Source organism: Petromyzon marinus, chromosome 63, assembly GCF_048934315.1.
Source record: "Petromyzon marinus isolate PM22_M1 ecotype Great Lakes invasive population chromosome 63, UKy_Petmar_22M1.pri1.0, whole genome shotgun sequence".
NCBI classification, from domain to species: Eukaryota; Metazoa; Chordata; class Hyperoartia; order Petromyzontiformes; family Petromyzontidae; genus Petromyzon; species Petromyzon marinus.
Window position 1 is genome coordinate 4,393,111 of NC_133729.1, and position 14,766 is coordinate 4,407,876.

At 51.9% G+C, this 14,766-nt stretch overlaps 1 protein-coding gene across 1 annotated transcript; it reads left to right on the top strand.

Moving 5' to 3' along the window:
- The first annotated feature begins 561 nt into the window (after positions 1–561).
- Positions 562–14,657, top strand: LOC116956152 (ADP-ribosylation factor 2-like). The gene is made up of 5 exons (XM_032977630.2): positions 562–772; positions 5,931–6,085; positions 8,162–8,272; positions 9,172–9,296; positions 9,892–14,657. The coding sequence occupies exons 2-5, from the start codon at positions 5,938–5,940 to the stop codon at positions 10,051–10,053; spliced, it is 546 nt and encodes a 181-aa protein (XP_032833521.1). The 5' UTR covers positions 562–772; positions 5,931–5,937; the 3' UTR covers positions 10,054–14,657.
- The last annotated feature ends 109 nt before the right edge of the window (positions 14,658–14,766 follow it).

The window sequence follows — 14,766 nt, forward strand, 5'->3', positions numbered from 1 at the left end:
TTCTTCAACCATGGACTCGCGCGTATAAGAATATACTTTTCTATACATATTAAAAAAATGTTTCCACGCCACTCCCCCAGATGATTCGACTACAATTTTGTATCTGCTATGGACCAATCGGTTTCAAAGACAATGCCAATATATTATCAGAGTACGTTTTTTTTGTTTGCATTCTGACCACAAGCATTGTGGTTAAATGCAGACATGATTCCTTGTGAAAGGTTTCAGTTTGTTGTTTGAACAACCAAACACAACTGTTTTGTTGCCAGAAAAAAAAACGGGGAAAACCTCTTGTCATTAACAATAATCTGTAATCGAGACGTCAATTCGCTCCAAGAATCGATTCTCGGATCGGTAGCGGTGCATCGGTGCCTATGAGATGTTAACTACCTCGCCTAGTGCGCAGGAGGTCGTGGGTTCAATCCGGGGGGGGGAATGGGGGGGGGGTGCGTCTTATAATCCGGTAACCAGAGCCGATTCCTGATTTTGGGATCGATTCAACCGCAAATCGATTACTTAGAACGGGAAACGACGTCAGTCGGGTCGAATCGATCCCGTGACTCACGCCGAATCGCCGCTCGTAAGCGGCAGTCGATTTCTCGCGGATCGATTCCGCCTCTCCCTCTTTTCGACGCTCAACCCCCGGGCCTCGGCGCGTCGGACTCTTTGACTCCATCATCATCATCGGCAACATCAACAACAACATCAACAACAACAACATCAACAACAACATCACACCATCGTCAACAGCAGCGACATCAGCATCAGCCCGGTACGTGGACGCGAACTTTTCTCGCGGCGCATTTGCGAGAGGGGAGGGGAGGGAGAGGGGGCCGCGGCCTCTCCGCTTCCGCGTTCGTTGCCGATTTCGACGGCCCTAAAGGCGCCGGTTGCCATGGGAACTCCGCTGCTAATTGTCGCTAATTAAGATGATTGGTGGTGGTGAGGGATGGTGGTGGTGGTCTCGGTTCGAGCCCGGGACCCGGGGTTCCTTCGTATCGTGGCGAGACTTCTTTCGGGGAGGAGGAGGAGGGGGGGGGAGGAAGGCCGCATCCTACCCTCTTGCCTGAACGCCTTGCTGGGAAAAGTGATGGGAAAGCGGCGGGGGTGAGGGGGTGGTTGAGGAAGGTGTGGGGAAAGAAGTAACCGCCTTGACTGTTCGCCTTTTGGCGTTGTCCTCTGGCCTGACGCTGGTGGTGAGATGATGCCATGAAAGAAGGCCGCTACTCTCTCTCTGGTGGAGGCCAAATCGGTTTCAAAGACAATGATGCCCACATCTTGATTTGAAAGCGCAATCGAAACGTGATTTTTAAAATTTATTTCATACCTACGTGACTTTACCGAAATAACCAACGTAGTATAATGCCCTACCGCGCGTTGTAAAACAGGCGCGCTCTCTTGATTGTTATCGGAGCGTGTTTTTGTTTGCGCGTTCATCACATCCACCGTGTGCGGTTTAATGCGAGAACTTGATTCCTTGCAAAAGGTGTCTGCAGTGGTACCTCGATCTACGGAGTTAATTCGTTCCAGAAGGTAGGGAGGACTTATACCCAAAATGACGAATATACCAAACTATTTTTTCCCGTAAGAAATAAAGGTAAAGGAAATCATCCGTTCCAGAGCATAAGAAATTATATTTTATACGACATATTATACATTAATGGTGTTGTATAAACTAATGTAGACACTACCTATTACTAAAATGCATACATAAAATAAAAACACGTGAAAATTCACAGAGAGTGTACAGCAAGGGGGTTGTGCACTGAACGAGAGCTACAGGCAGGCTGAGGAGCGGCGCTTCGTCTCAGTCGTGAACGGGGTCTACGCGGGTACACGGTGACTCATCCCGACCCATACAAGTTCTAGCTAGCGAGACGTATCACAAGCAAGACGTATCACAAGCAAGACGTATCACAAGCAAGACATAGTATCCCAAGCAAGACGTATCCCAAGCAAGACGTATCCCAAGCAAGACGTATCACAAGCAAGACGTATCACAAGCAAGACGTATCCCAAGCAAGACATAGTATCACAAGCAAGACGTATCACAAGAAAGACGCATCACAAGCAAGACGTATCCCAAGCAAGACATAGTATCACAAGCAAGACATAGTATCACAAGCAAGACGTCTCACAAGCAAGACGTACCCCAAGCAAGACGTATCCCAAGCAAGACGTATCCCAAGCAAGACGTACCCCAAGCAAGACGTATCCCAAGCAAGACGTACCCCAAGCAAGACGTATCCCAAGCAAGACGTATCCCAAGCAAGACGTACCCCAAGCAAGACGTACCCCAAGCAAGACGACGTACCCCAAGCAAGACGTACCCCAAGCAAGACGTACCCCAAGCAAGACGTATCACAAGCAAGACGTATCTCAAGCAAGACGTATCTCAAGCAAGACGTATCTCAAGCAAGACGTATCGCAAGACGTATCCCAAGCAAGACGTACCCCAAGCAAGACGTACCCCAAGCAAGACGTATCACAAGCAAGACGTATCCCAAGCAAGACATAGTATCACAAGCAAGACATAGTATCACAAGCAAGACATAGTATCACAAGCAAGACGTCTCACAAGCAAGACGTACCCCAAGCAAGACGTATCCCAAGCAAGACGTACCCCAAGCAAGACGTATCACAAGCAAGACGTAACCCATGCAAGACATATCACAAGCAAGACGTATCCCAAGCAAGACGTATCCCAAGCAAGACGTATCCCAAGCAAGACGTATCCCAAGCAAGACGTATCCCAAGCAAGACGTATCCCAAGCACGACGTATCCCAAGCAAGACGTCGCTTCCCAAGACATTTTTTTCTCGCCAAAACACGCCGTATACCAAATTCGACGTATTCCAAAGCGGTCGTATACCGAGGTGTGTGACTGTATTTGGTGTTTGAACATTTTAACTCGCCACCAGTTGTATTGCCAGAAATGGTTAAGCCCTGTTCTTACAACACAAGTGTTTTTTTTTGGGGGGGGGGGAGGGGGGATTAGATCGCGTAAATATATGTATGTGTCGTTAAACCCACCACCACCCGACAGAACGTGGCCAATTCGTTACTAGTGCAACCGGTGTGTTAGAGAGCCAAGCCACACAACCCGGTGTTGCTGTACTAGTGACGAATTGGCCACGTTCTGTTTGTGACACAACCCTCACTAGTTGGCTGTGTCGGGTGGTGGCGGGTATGATGACACATTTAGATATTTACGCGATCTAACAACCCCCCCCCCCAAAACAAAAAAACCTCATGGATGATATTGGTCGCGAAAGCCTTGCTACGTGTTAAACATATTCTTGTCCTCGTACCTATTTGGTGTTTGAACATCTTAACGCCTCAGAGGGTAAAACACACTCGTATTTTCTCATGCCTATGGGCTTAAAAGTAGCGCGGATTGCGGCCCCATCTCGTGGTGCCCCCCGGGAGACGGGAGCCGAATTCGAGGCCCCTGTGGATGGCGCTTTGAGTGGAACGACGTGGGCGGGCTTCGGGTTGTGGGGCAGCAGAGGGCGGTGTAGCAAAACATCCATTCTTGATTTGAAGCTTTCGTGGCTGCAGGAATCCCCCATGCTCCTTGGGTTCTTTCGGTAAAGTTCACGTAGGTAGAAACATCCTTTCTTCCGAAACGTCACGTACATGTTCTAGTGGATTTGCTCTCCCAACACACCGGTGGTGCTGTACTAGTAACGGATTGGCCACGTTCTGTTTTACACGACACAACCATTGCTTTTCGATTCAAAGCTTTCGTGACTGCAAGGATTCATCTTCTTTGGTTCTTTCGGTAAAGTCACGTAGAATGAGAATAAAATAATAAAATAAAACAGTAAAATTCTCACGACGTTTCGGCCACAACACAAGTGGCCTTCTTCAGGTGAAAGGAGCAAACCTTCTACGTGACTTTACCGAAAGAACCAGAAAAGACAACCATTGCTAATTGGCTGTCTGGTGGTGACGGTGTGTTTAACGGCACATTCATATTCATGCGATTCTAACCCCCCCCCCCCAAAAAAAAACCTCTTATGGGTCCATTCTTATCCCTGCACTTCATATGCTCCCACGTCCATGGCTCTGGACTGCCTCCGAACATCGATTCACACTTCGACCAGCGTGGGGGAAGTTTATGGGTGGGTGAAGTAAATTCTTTACGTGACATTCCTTACTAATTGGCCGTGTCGGGTGGTGGCGGGTTTAACGACACAACATTTACGCGATCCATGGGGATTCGTCTCGGCCTCAGGCGTGGGAGCAGCGAGGTCCTCATCCAGCAGTGGATTGACAAAAGGGCGCTTCTGCGTAACTTGAGAAGGTGGACGGGGTTGGTAGGAAAGTGGAAGAGCGAGGGGGGGGGGGGGGGCGAGGGTTGAGTGTGGAGGGGGGAGAGTGGGGGAAATGAGGTGCGTCGGGTGTCCCTGGAAAGGAAAGTAAAATGATTTGCGAGAGGGGGAGAAGAGGAGAGGGGGAGGAGTTCACTCCTCAAATGAGGATGGAGACTGGGAGGCGGGAGGTTGCGTGATGAGTTAGGGGTCGGGGATAGCCGGGGGGGGGGGAAGAGGTTTAACCAGAGGCCGAGACGACTCGCCCACTGCCTCGACCAGTACGTGGCAAAAGTCGCTCATCATAGCCACTGTCCCTAACCTCACCCATCTAACCCCAAAACATTTACCCCATAAACCTTTAATCATCAATCCCTGATTCTAAACCAAAAGCTTCTAATCGTAAAACAATGCCCTAGCCTCTGACCCACAAGCTTAACCCAAGACTTCAACAATAACCAATAACCACAATCCGTGACGCAAATCCATGCCACTAACTCCTAAATGGTGTTCCTGACCCTAGACCGTAAACCCAAACCGTGAGCCAAATTGTTTACCCTAAATGCACTAATCAAAAATATTTAAATCCAGAATGTTGAGAAATGCTGGGTTAGAGCTAAACTTTAGCGATTTCCACACATGAGATAACCTCACAGTAAAACTTTTAAAATCCTAAGAATACCCACACTTAAACTATTCTTAAAAATACAACAATTTTTACATTTTACCAGGTAAGGCCGACTGAGCTGTATAGCTCTATATCAGAAGTGACCAGGCCCATATGTGGTTATTTATAACAGTGAAATACTGTAAATGCATAATTCTAAATGTGGAGCCAAAAACCGGAGGACCCCGAGAAGAATCCACTCGATCGTGGGGAGAGAGACACGCTAACTCCAAATACACAGCAGGCGTCAGGGTCGGAATCGAACCCACGACCTCCTGCATACCAGGCAAGGTAGTTAACATCACCTAGCCACCGTGATGATGATGAGAGAGAGACACGCTAACTCCAAATACACAGCAGGCGTCAGGGTCAAGATCGAACCCATGACCTCCCGTAAACCAGGCCGTGACGATGATGAGAGAGAGACACGCTAACTCCAAATACACAGCAGGCGTCAGGGTCGGGATCGAACCCACGACCTCCTGTAAACCAGGCGAGGTAGTTAACATCTCCTAGCCACCGTGATGATGATAGAGAGACACGCTAACTCCAAATACACAGCAGGCGTCAGGGTCAGGATCGAACCCATGACCTCCTGTAAACCAGGCCGTGATGATGATGAGAGAGAGACACGCTAACTCCAAATACACAGCAGGCGTCAGGGTCGGGATCGAACCCACGACCTCCCGTACACCAGGCGAGGTAGTCAACATCTCCAAGCCACCACGGCACCCCTCTCTGTGCGTCTACAGGGTCTCTGCGTCATTCGACCGCGAGCACGCCGAGGCCATCGACTCTGCTGCACGAGAGAGAAGCTTCTTTCATAAGCGGGCGGCTGACACTGGGTTTTAAGCCCTGGATCTTAGCGGTGCGGGCTCTGTGTTCTGACCTCTGCGCCCCCCGCCGTCCACCCTTGCCTGTCTCCCACCGTGTTTCCCTCCCACCAGTGCCGCCATGGGGGGATTCTTCACGCGACTCTTCGACACCCTCGTGGGGAAGAAGGAGATGCGCATTCTCATGGTGGGGCTCGACGCCGCCGGCAAGACGACGATCCTCTACAAGCTCAAGCTCGGCGAGATCGTCACCACCATCCCCACCATCGGTGACGGAGCGCCGAGGGGTGGCCGGGCGGGCGGGCGGCGCGTGCGGCCCCGGCGGTGACCGCGGGCGCCGATTTTATCCAAAGTTTGCGATGGTAACCAGGGCAGGCCGCCCTGGTTACCGTCGCTCGCTGCGTGCGATAGTAACCAGGGCAGGCCGCCCTGGTTACTGTCGCTCGCTGCGTGCGCGCGTTGACCGTGACGTACGCCCCGTCTGTGTCGCAGTGGTTCTTAGGGGGGGGTACCCCCTGCTATTGGTCGAAGTCGGGCTGCAGGCCGTTCTGTGTGTGTGTGTGTCGGCAGCTTGGCCCAAGTTTGCTCAATTCAGAATGTTACCACTGCACTCTGCGTGCGCGACGTTGGCCGTGACGTGCGCGCCGTCTGCTTCGCAGCGGACCTTGGAGGGGTACCCCCTGACGTCGTTAGACAACGAGCAGTAGGCGTGTGTGTGTGTGTGTCGGCAGCGTGGTCCAAGTTTTTTCTTAAGTTCGGAATGTCACACCGGAAAAGTACTCCATTGGGATTGCACAAAGCAACAGTGTGCCCCCTTGCTGTGAAATAACGGAACGGTGCTGCAAATACCGAATGTACTAAGTGATTATTGTAAAGACCGTGTGGGTACAACTGTGGAAGTGTCTACGCTCCCTTTGACCTGGATTTTAAATGTAATAGTTTCCCCTCCTAATGGACTTCTCATTGGGTTGAATTACAGATAAATAACTTAAGAAACGGCCGTGTCTTAAGATACCATTCGGTGTCCGATGTGTCCGAAACACCTGCGCGTGTGCGCACAGTTCTGAAACCCATTCTCCTGGAGCCGAGTCTCAACCAAGACTCCGATCCTGAAACCCATTCAGTGGCCGTGACTTTTGAAATAATTTCCCCGACTCTGTCCCAATGGCGATGTCGGCAATGGTGCCGCGTGGCGGAGAATCCATCGGGATGTCTTCTTTGGTTCTTTCGGTAAAGTCACCACGTAGAATGAGAATAAAATAATAAATTGATAAAATAAAATAACACAATAAAATTCTCACGACGTTTCGGCCACAACACAAGCGGCCTTCATCAGGTGAAGGGACGAGACTTGTCTGGAAGTCGCGTAGAATTCTCATTCTCTACGTGACTTTACCGAAAGAACCAAAGAAGATGAATCCTTGCAGCCATCGGGATGTCTCGCGGAGCAGCGACCGCAAAAACCCTTGCATGCGTGCATGCGAGAGAACGGCCCAAGGAATTGGATATCGCAAAGCTACCTTTGGGATTGCTTCTAAGTGACTTATGATCCACAAAAGTAAGAAATCCTCTTGGTTTTTTTTGTGTTAATGTGGAGAGACCGATGCAGGAAGTGGCAAAAATTGCGTGCTTATTTATTTCGTTTGCAATTCTCCACAGCGACGCGAACCACCATTTTGACCTGTGCGATTATCAAAGTGCGCGACCAACGAGGACCCATCTCGTAGAGAGAGAGAGAGGCTCCTTGCCGATATCGTCACACCGGCAGCTTTCCAGCATTGGTTCGAGCAAGCCTGTTCCCGCTCATGAGAACACCGCGTGTGGAAACCGGTGCAGGAGTTATGCTTGTATTGCACGAATCCTGCTGAAATTATGCACCCCCAGGAAGGAAAGGTGCATTTTTTTTTATATATGCTAAATAATGTTGTAAACTAACCCCACAAGGTTAGGGCACGGCGCTTGCGCAACCAAGACCAATGTTCGTAATAAACCATAAACTGTGGCGTGTGCGAGTGGCCCATGTGTGTGGGGAGCTGCGGTGTCCGCGGTTAGCGCTACGAACCCGGCGACCCGACTTCGATTCCCACTCGCAGCCAACACCGGTGACGATTATCTGAACCGGTCCTGGGCCCTCTCCTAGGTCGACCCAGCCTCAAATGAGTACCCGGTGTCATGTAGTAAACATCGCCACCGAGGAGACGAAGGCGGGCCCGGGCGTGGTGTGGGCCACGCACTCCCCTCGTGTGCCGTGCCGGCACTCGCAGATGCTGCTCGCTAACAGCACTTGCCCCAACAGTCTGCCGAGGCTATACGGGGGACCTTTGTCCTTTTGTGTGCGCGTGTAGGGTTCAACGTGGAGACTGTGGAGTACAAGAACATCAGCTTCACGGTGTGGGACGTGGGCGGCCAGGACAAGATCCGTCCCCTGTGGAGACACTACTTCCAGAACACGCAAGGTTTCGGCCAAGCCCTACGATCCCTCCCCTCCTTCGCGACGTGTCGTTGTTGTCCCCGTGATCACAGTCAGAATCTTTTGTTTGGGCTGGAGGGATCTGACGAGCTACGCAGGTCCCGTTCACGCAGATGTCCAGTTGGGGCACGGGGCCAGAAAGTTACAACAACATCAATAGAAGAAGAAGAGGAAGAAGCAAAATAAACCGATTTGAGTGCAAAGTATAGGAAATGTAAGCAAGTCACTAAAAATAAAGTACGCGAGTACGAATTGCACAAGTGCGTCAATTCATGCTGACTTTTCAACAGTAAGTGCAAGCTTGAGCTAAGCAGCAAAACAACAACAGCCCCAGGCCACGGCAAGACAACAACAATCCCTCAATAATGTTGAGGGATTGTCTTGTCATTGTTCACCCACCTGGCAGGGCTGCAATGAACATTAAAAGTATTTCATTATTCTGTAAAAAAATGTATGTCGCTACGAACCCGGTGTCCCGAGTTCAATTCCCACTCGCGGCTAGCATCGGTGATTTCCCGCACCTCCGATTAGCACGTACGGTGTGAAAGAAATTCAACATACGGTGATGAATATTGAACCGAATCTCGGCCTCTCATAAGTCGACTCGGCCTTAAATGAGTATCCAGTGCAGTGTGTAAACATCAGCAATGGGGAGACAAAGGCGGCCGGGCGTTGTGCTGAACCACACCGCTCCCTCGTGAGCCGTGCCGGCCTTCATGGGTACTCGCTAACGGCACTCGCCCTCGGCAGCTTGAGCAGGCTACACCAAGGATCTTAGTGTCTGTACTTATGCTTGTGGGATGTACACGCTTATGCGGAGTAAGTGTGCGCGCATGTATGAACGTGTGTTCACGTGTGTTCACGTGTGTTCACGTGTGTGCCCAGGGCTGATATTCGTGGTGGACAGTAACGACCGCGAGCGAGTGAACGAGGCGAGGGAGGAGCTGATGCGGATGCTTGCGGAGGACGAACTCCGGAACGCCGTACTGCTCGTGTTCGCTAACAAGCAGGTGTGTGTGTCCCCACTGTGTGTGTGTGTGCAGCGGTGGTGTAGCTATTAGCGCGCTGCACTACGAACACAGCGAGCCGAGTTGAATTCCCACTCACGGCCAACACCATTGATGATTATCTGAATCAATCCTGGGCCTCACCTAGGTCGACTCATCCACAATTGAGTACCTGTTGCAGTGTGTAAACATGGCCACTGGGGAAACAAAGGCACCCCCTCGTGTACCGTGCCAGCCTTCATAGGTGCTCGTTAACAGCACTTGCTCCTGCAGTCTGTTAAGGGTATACGGGGGATCTTTGTCTTTGTGGAGTGGAGCAGCTACGTGGCTAAAATACAGCAAGTTGGCACCAGTAGGGGGCGCAGCTGGTTCATCATCTCAGTCAACCCACGGCACCTGGGTCTATCCCGTGACCTGTCAGCGAACCTGTGACACTTCACGTGGCCTCAAAATGTACCTGGCCTGGCACAGGTGCCGCGGTGACGTCACCGTCACTTCAGTGGCGAATGGCGAGCATTGGCATTGGGAGATCGCCAACTCGCACCAACAGTCCGTTAGAGGCTTACACGGTGGGATCTCCGTCTCTGGTGCCGCACAGGACCTGCCCAACGCGATGAACGCGGCCGAGATCACGGACAAGCTGGGCCTGCATTCGCTGCGCCAGCGGAACTGGTACATCCAAGCGACGTGTGCCACCAGCGGGGACGGCCTCTACGAGGGCCTCGACTGGCTGTCGAACCAGCTCAAGAACCACAAGTGAACGCGGGCCGTCGGAGGCGGGGAGGAGAGAGGACGCACGCACACACACTCGCACGCAGGCGCTCGCGCGCTAGCACGCACGCACGCGCAGAAACACACGGACGTTGCCGGGGGCAGACGCGTGCAGAGACACGAGGACAAACGCACGCACACGCAGACGCAAAGGCAAAGATTTCCCCGTGTGGCCTTGACAGACCTGCCGGGGCAAGCGTTGTCAGCGAGCACCTACGAAGGCCGGCGAGGTGCACGCGGGCAAATGCTCGGGCGCGTTCACGCGGTCACGCGCACGTGTAGAAGCGTACCAGACCCACGCGGGGACACACGCACAAACGCATACACGGCTTCGTACAGACACAGGCGCGCGCCGCACGCGTGCAGGGACGCACAGATGCAGATAGAGCACACGCGCTGGCATGCGAGCAAGTCGCAAGCCGCATATACGCACATGGACACGTGCCCAGATGCACGTATACAAATGCACGTTTCAATACGGACGCAAAGCAAAGAACCCCCGTGTAGCCTTTAAGAGACTGTTGGGGCAAGTGCTGTTGGTGAGCACCTATGCAGGCCGGCATGGCACATGAGGGGGTGGGTGGCCAGCACCACGCCCGACCGCCTTTGTCTTCCCAGCAGCGATGTTTACTACACACCGCACCAGGTACTCATTGTGAGGCTGAGTCGACCTACCGGAGGCTCAGGACCAGTTCAGATAATCGCCACTGGTGTTGGCCATGAGCGGGTATCGAACTCGGATCGCCGGATATCGTAGCGCGGCGTAGTGCTAACCGCTACACTGACCGCTCCCCAGAGCACACAGACATACATACAGGCAGTAACACACACACACAGACACGTTCAGACTTGGACAAGAGAGAGCTGTAGATATCCTGTTGAACCTTATCGATCACAGGGGCAAATGCTGTTAGCGAGCATCTATTAAGGTGGTGGCGGGAAGCGTGGGCAAAATCTACCGGGAAATTTGTGTATGGATTTAAACACTACAAGTCTATCGTGACACTACAGTCAACGTTGGCCTAGGTTCCATCCCTGGCTTTGATGCAGGCAGGGACTTTGTGTCAACCTGGTCTCGGGCTCCCCTAAAGTTTAGTTTGTTGTCCTTCCCCCGCGCCTTCGATTACCAAGGTTGGCTACGTGCGGTGCGAAAGAAGTTCAACGTACACGCGTGCAAGTTAATCGGCCATAAATGAACACCTTGTATCAGCGCTGGGGAGACGGTTTGAAGGGTGCTCAAGCAACTGGCCACAATACTCTATTGTATGCATCTACGTTGAACTTATTTCGCGCCGTACGTAGCCAACCGTGCGGGGGAAGGGCAGCAAACTAATACAAACAAAAACTGTTCTAAATAAAATAGCGTGCCGTGTCGGGCCCGAAATAGGTGCTCCGCTAGCAGCGAATTCCGCCAACAGCCTGCGAGGCTCGGCAAGCGTGTGCCCGCAACGTACGCGCAACGTACGCGGCGGCTGAGCGACTCAAGCAATTCAAATGTAGTTCTCAGGCTCCAGTTGACAACGGATCCGGTCCTGTAAGCATCAATTATTTCCGAATCACGTGGGGCTCGTTTTTTGTTATTGTTGTTGTTGTATGCGTGTGCGTTCGCACGTCCGCACAGGTGTACATACGTTTGCACACGTGTTTACGTATACAGCGCACACCCACGCGCGTGTAGAAGCACAGACACCCGCGTACGTACGTACAAGTGCGCGTTGCGCGTGTTTAACGTGCAACGCACACGAGTGCTCGCACAGACGTTGTTAGCCTCTCAAGAGGGGGGCGGCCACGACGTTTCCTGCTGGCGTTGGTGCAGAGGGAGCTTTGACTCGAGCGCACGCCAGTGGCACGGAGAGCACAGAGACCCCATCGCAGTTTCATCAGGGGCTCATCACAGCCTCATTCCAGGCCCTGTCACAGCCTCGTCACAGCCTCGTCACAGCCTCGTCACAGCCTCGTCTCAGGCCCTGTCACACCCTCGTATCAGGCCCTGTCACAGCCTCATTCCAGGCCCTGTCACACCCTCGTCACACCCTCGTCACAGCCTCGTCTCAGCCTCGTCACAGCCTCGTCTCAGGCCCTGTCACAGCCTCGTCTCAGGCCCTGTCACAGTCTCATCACATGCCCACGAGTGCCCCACCTCATCCCCATCACTACCCTCAGTCCTGCTAAAGGTTTAAATCACGGGCTGAGCTGACCTCGTGGTGAAACCTACTCGCAACTGTGCTGGATAGCAACAAGCCCACGGTTCGATCCCCGTGGGCTTGGCCGTTACGAAGCCTCCAACGTCGCCATTCGTGAACGAGTTTTGGCCATTGTGAGCCATTGTGTTTAACATCTCCCGATGCCACATTGGTTCTCCGCTGAGATTGTCCGATGGAGCTCGTTGGGGATGATGATCAGTTTAAGACGTAGGCATTCGTGACCGATATCCATAAGTTTTTCTTTGGGTGAGATGGCGTAAATACCAACGTCATCAAATCTCGCTGTCGCCTGATGATGCCGGTTGTAATTACTGGCGAAACGTCGTACTCGGATTGTAAATGTTGTGAATTTGCTCTCCAAACACACCGGTGTACTTAACTAGTAACGAATTGACACGTTCCGTTTACGTGACAAACCTTACTAATTGGCCGTGTCGGGTGGTGGCGGGTTTAACGACACGCATTTAAACGTGGTCTAACCCAAAAAAATCTGTTATGGATGATGACGACGAGTCTCGGTCAGCTCTCCGGTTCCTGCAGGAAATTACTACAGCCATCTCCCCCCCCTCCTCCCAAACACTCACTTCCTATAAAGATGCTATGCAGTGGTCAAAGAATTGCGGGTGTTCGTTGCACGTTCGAGTTAAACACGATTTGTTTTTTGCCGAAAATTACCCCGGTCTCGTTCCAACTTCCCGTAGTGTATTTATAAACTAACACGTAAGTCAGGTTGGCGCTTATATATATATTTTTTTGTTTATTGTGGGTGGGGCGGGGGGAGGGGGGTGACATCCCTGGTGTCATTCACGCATCCCGCGGTTGGAAACGCACGCGCCTTGACGTGGCTTCAAGTGTTCGTCGTGGTCTCGTCGTAACGGCACGTGGGGCTGCCCCACCCGTGCCCACCCGAGATTGTCACGGACAAGATCGTCGCCGGCCATGATCCATCCACCGCTGGGTTGAAGGCCTCACCCAGGCCCCGTTGCCGGCTCTTCACCGTCCCGCGACGATCCTTGCCGGCGCCCGCGCGAGAGCCGATTTCATCGCTCCGTCTCTACGCGGCGGTAATGCCTCTCCACCCCCCTCCTCCCCCCCCCTCGTGTGACACGGGGAGCGTGAAGGATGAGTGGTTAGTGATGGGTTTTGTGCGGAGGGTGGTGGCAGCGGTTTTTGAGTTTTTTGTGAAAAAGCTGGCTGGCGTTTTTTCTTTTATTGGGTTTTGCAAAAAAAAATTCCTTTTGTCATTTAACAATTAGGGAAATGGGATTTTGTTTGAGATTAAAACTCACGGGGGTCGGGTGTAAGTCGTCGTGTAAAGAGGAGCCAGGCTGGACATACTTCGATGTCGTCGTCATTATAGAGGGAAAAATGCCTTAGCGTTACCATGTTTTTGTTGGGTTTTTTTACGCCCTCGCCGAGTGTCGGGACTTTTTTTTTTGTTTGCCGCGTTCGGAATGCCTCCCCGTGAGACGTGTCCCGGGGTGTTCAGGGAGGAATCGGAGCGGGGACCCGGAGGGAACCGCGCTGCAACGCGCGGGGGGCGGGCGGGGGGGCGGCGCTACACTCGGCGCTGGCAACGCTCCCCGTTGCGTTTGTCCCGCACCGCCGATTAACACGGTTGGCTACATACGGTGGTGCCAAATAAGTTCCACGTACAGGGTGGTGACCCCTGTGCCCCCCCCCCCACCCCAAGTTAATTATCCAAAACGTTATTTTTTTAAAGGGAAAAGAATGTTGGGGGGGGTGTGTCACGAAACATCTGGACCACCCCTGTGCATACTACCCCTTTATTGCACGTGGCAGATGGGGGGGGGGGGGGTCACCCATCCAAGCGCTGCCCAGGCTCTTAAAATCCGACTTGGGCTTCCACGAAAGGATGGGACGATGCAAAGTGGCACTTTGGGGAGCAAGAGTAAAGGGGGGGGGGGGGGGCAAACGCTTGATCGATTTGTTTTATATACAGTACATGTGTGTAAAAGTGTTGGCTTGAAAACAACAAAGTAAAATAATGTTGATACGTGAACGGCGTCTTTTCTTTATTATCGAACAGGATAAAGATTTTTTTTTTAAATATCTATGAAAGTAAACTATTTACTCCCGGCATATTAAGAGTCGGCGGCGTTCTTGTAAGCGTTCGTTTAGGAAGATGCCACTCCTTTGCTGTTGCGTCTAACTCCGTTTTTCCTCGAGAAAATCGATCCATAGTTCAAATTAATTTTTTCCCCGAGCTGATCTCCGGTCAAGGCGCGCCTCGGTTATGGCTGTTACGCTCCCAGTTTGAATACATTTCTCATATTCCACGTGGCCCGATTGATTACTTTATATAGTGGATGTAATTACATGGTGTAATGCTGTAATATTAATAAATAAAATTACATCTCTTTGAAAACGGCACAGAGTTATTTATACTCATTTTTTTTAAAGCTCATTCAAATCGTTGGGGCCGCCCCACCGGTTTCCCGTAAATCTTCGGGTTTCAACTCTTCCCCCACGGAGCT

What these genes read in the sequence shown, in the direction of transcription:
- LOC116956152 (XM_032977630.2), top strand. Translation starts at nt 5,938, where the DNA reads ATGGGGGGATTCTTCACGCGACTCTTCGACACCCTCGTGGGGAAGAAG. An exon ending in CTACTTCCAGAACACGCAAG is followed by an intron (nt 8,273 to 9,171) that starts GTTTCGGCCAAG and finishes GTGTGTGCCCAG; the next exon opens with GGCTGATATTCGTGGTGGAC. An exon ending in TCGTGTTCGCTAACAAGCAG is followed by an intron (nt 9,297 to 9,891) that starts GTGTGTGTGTCC and finishes GGTGCCGCACAG; the next exon opens with GACCTGCCCAACGCGATGAA.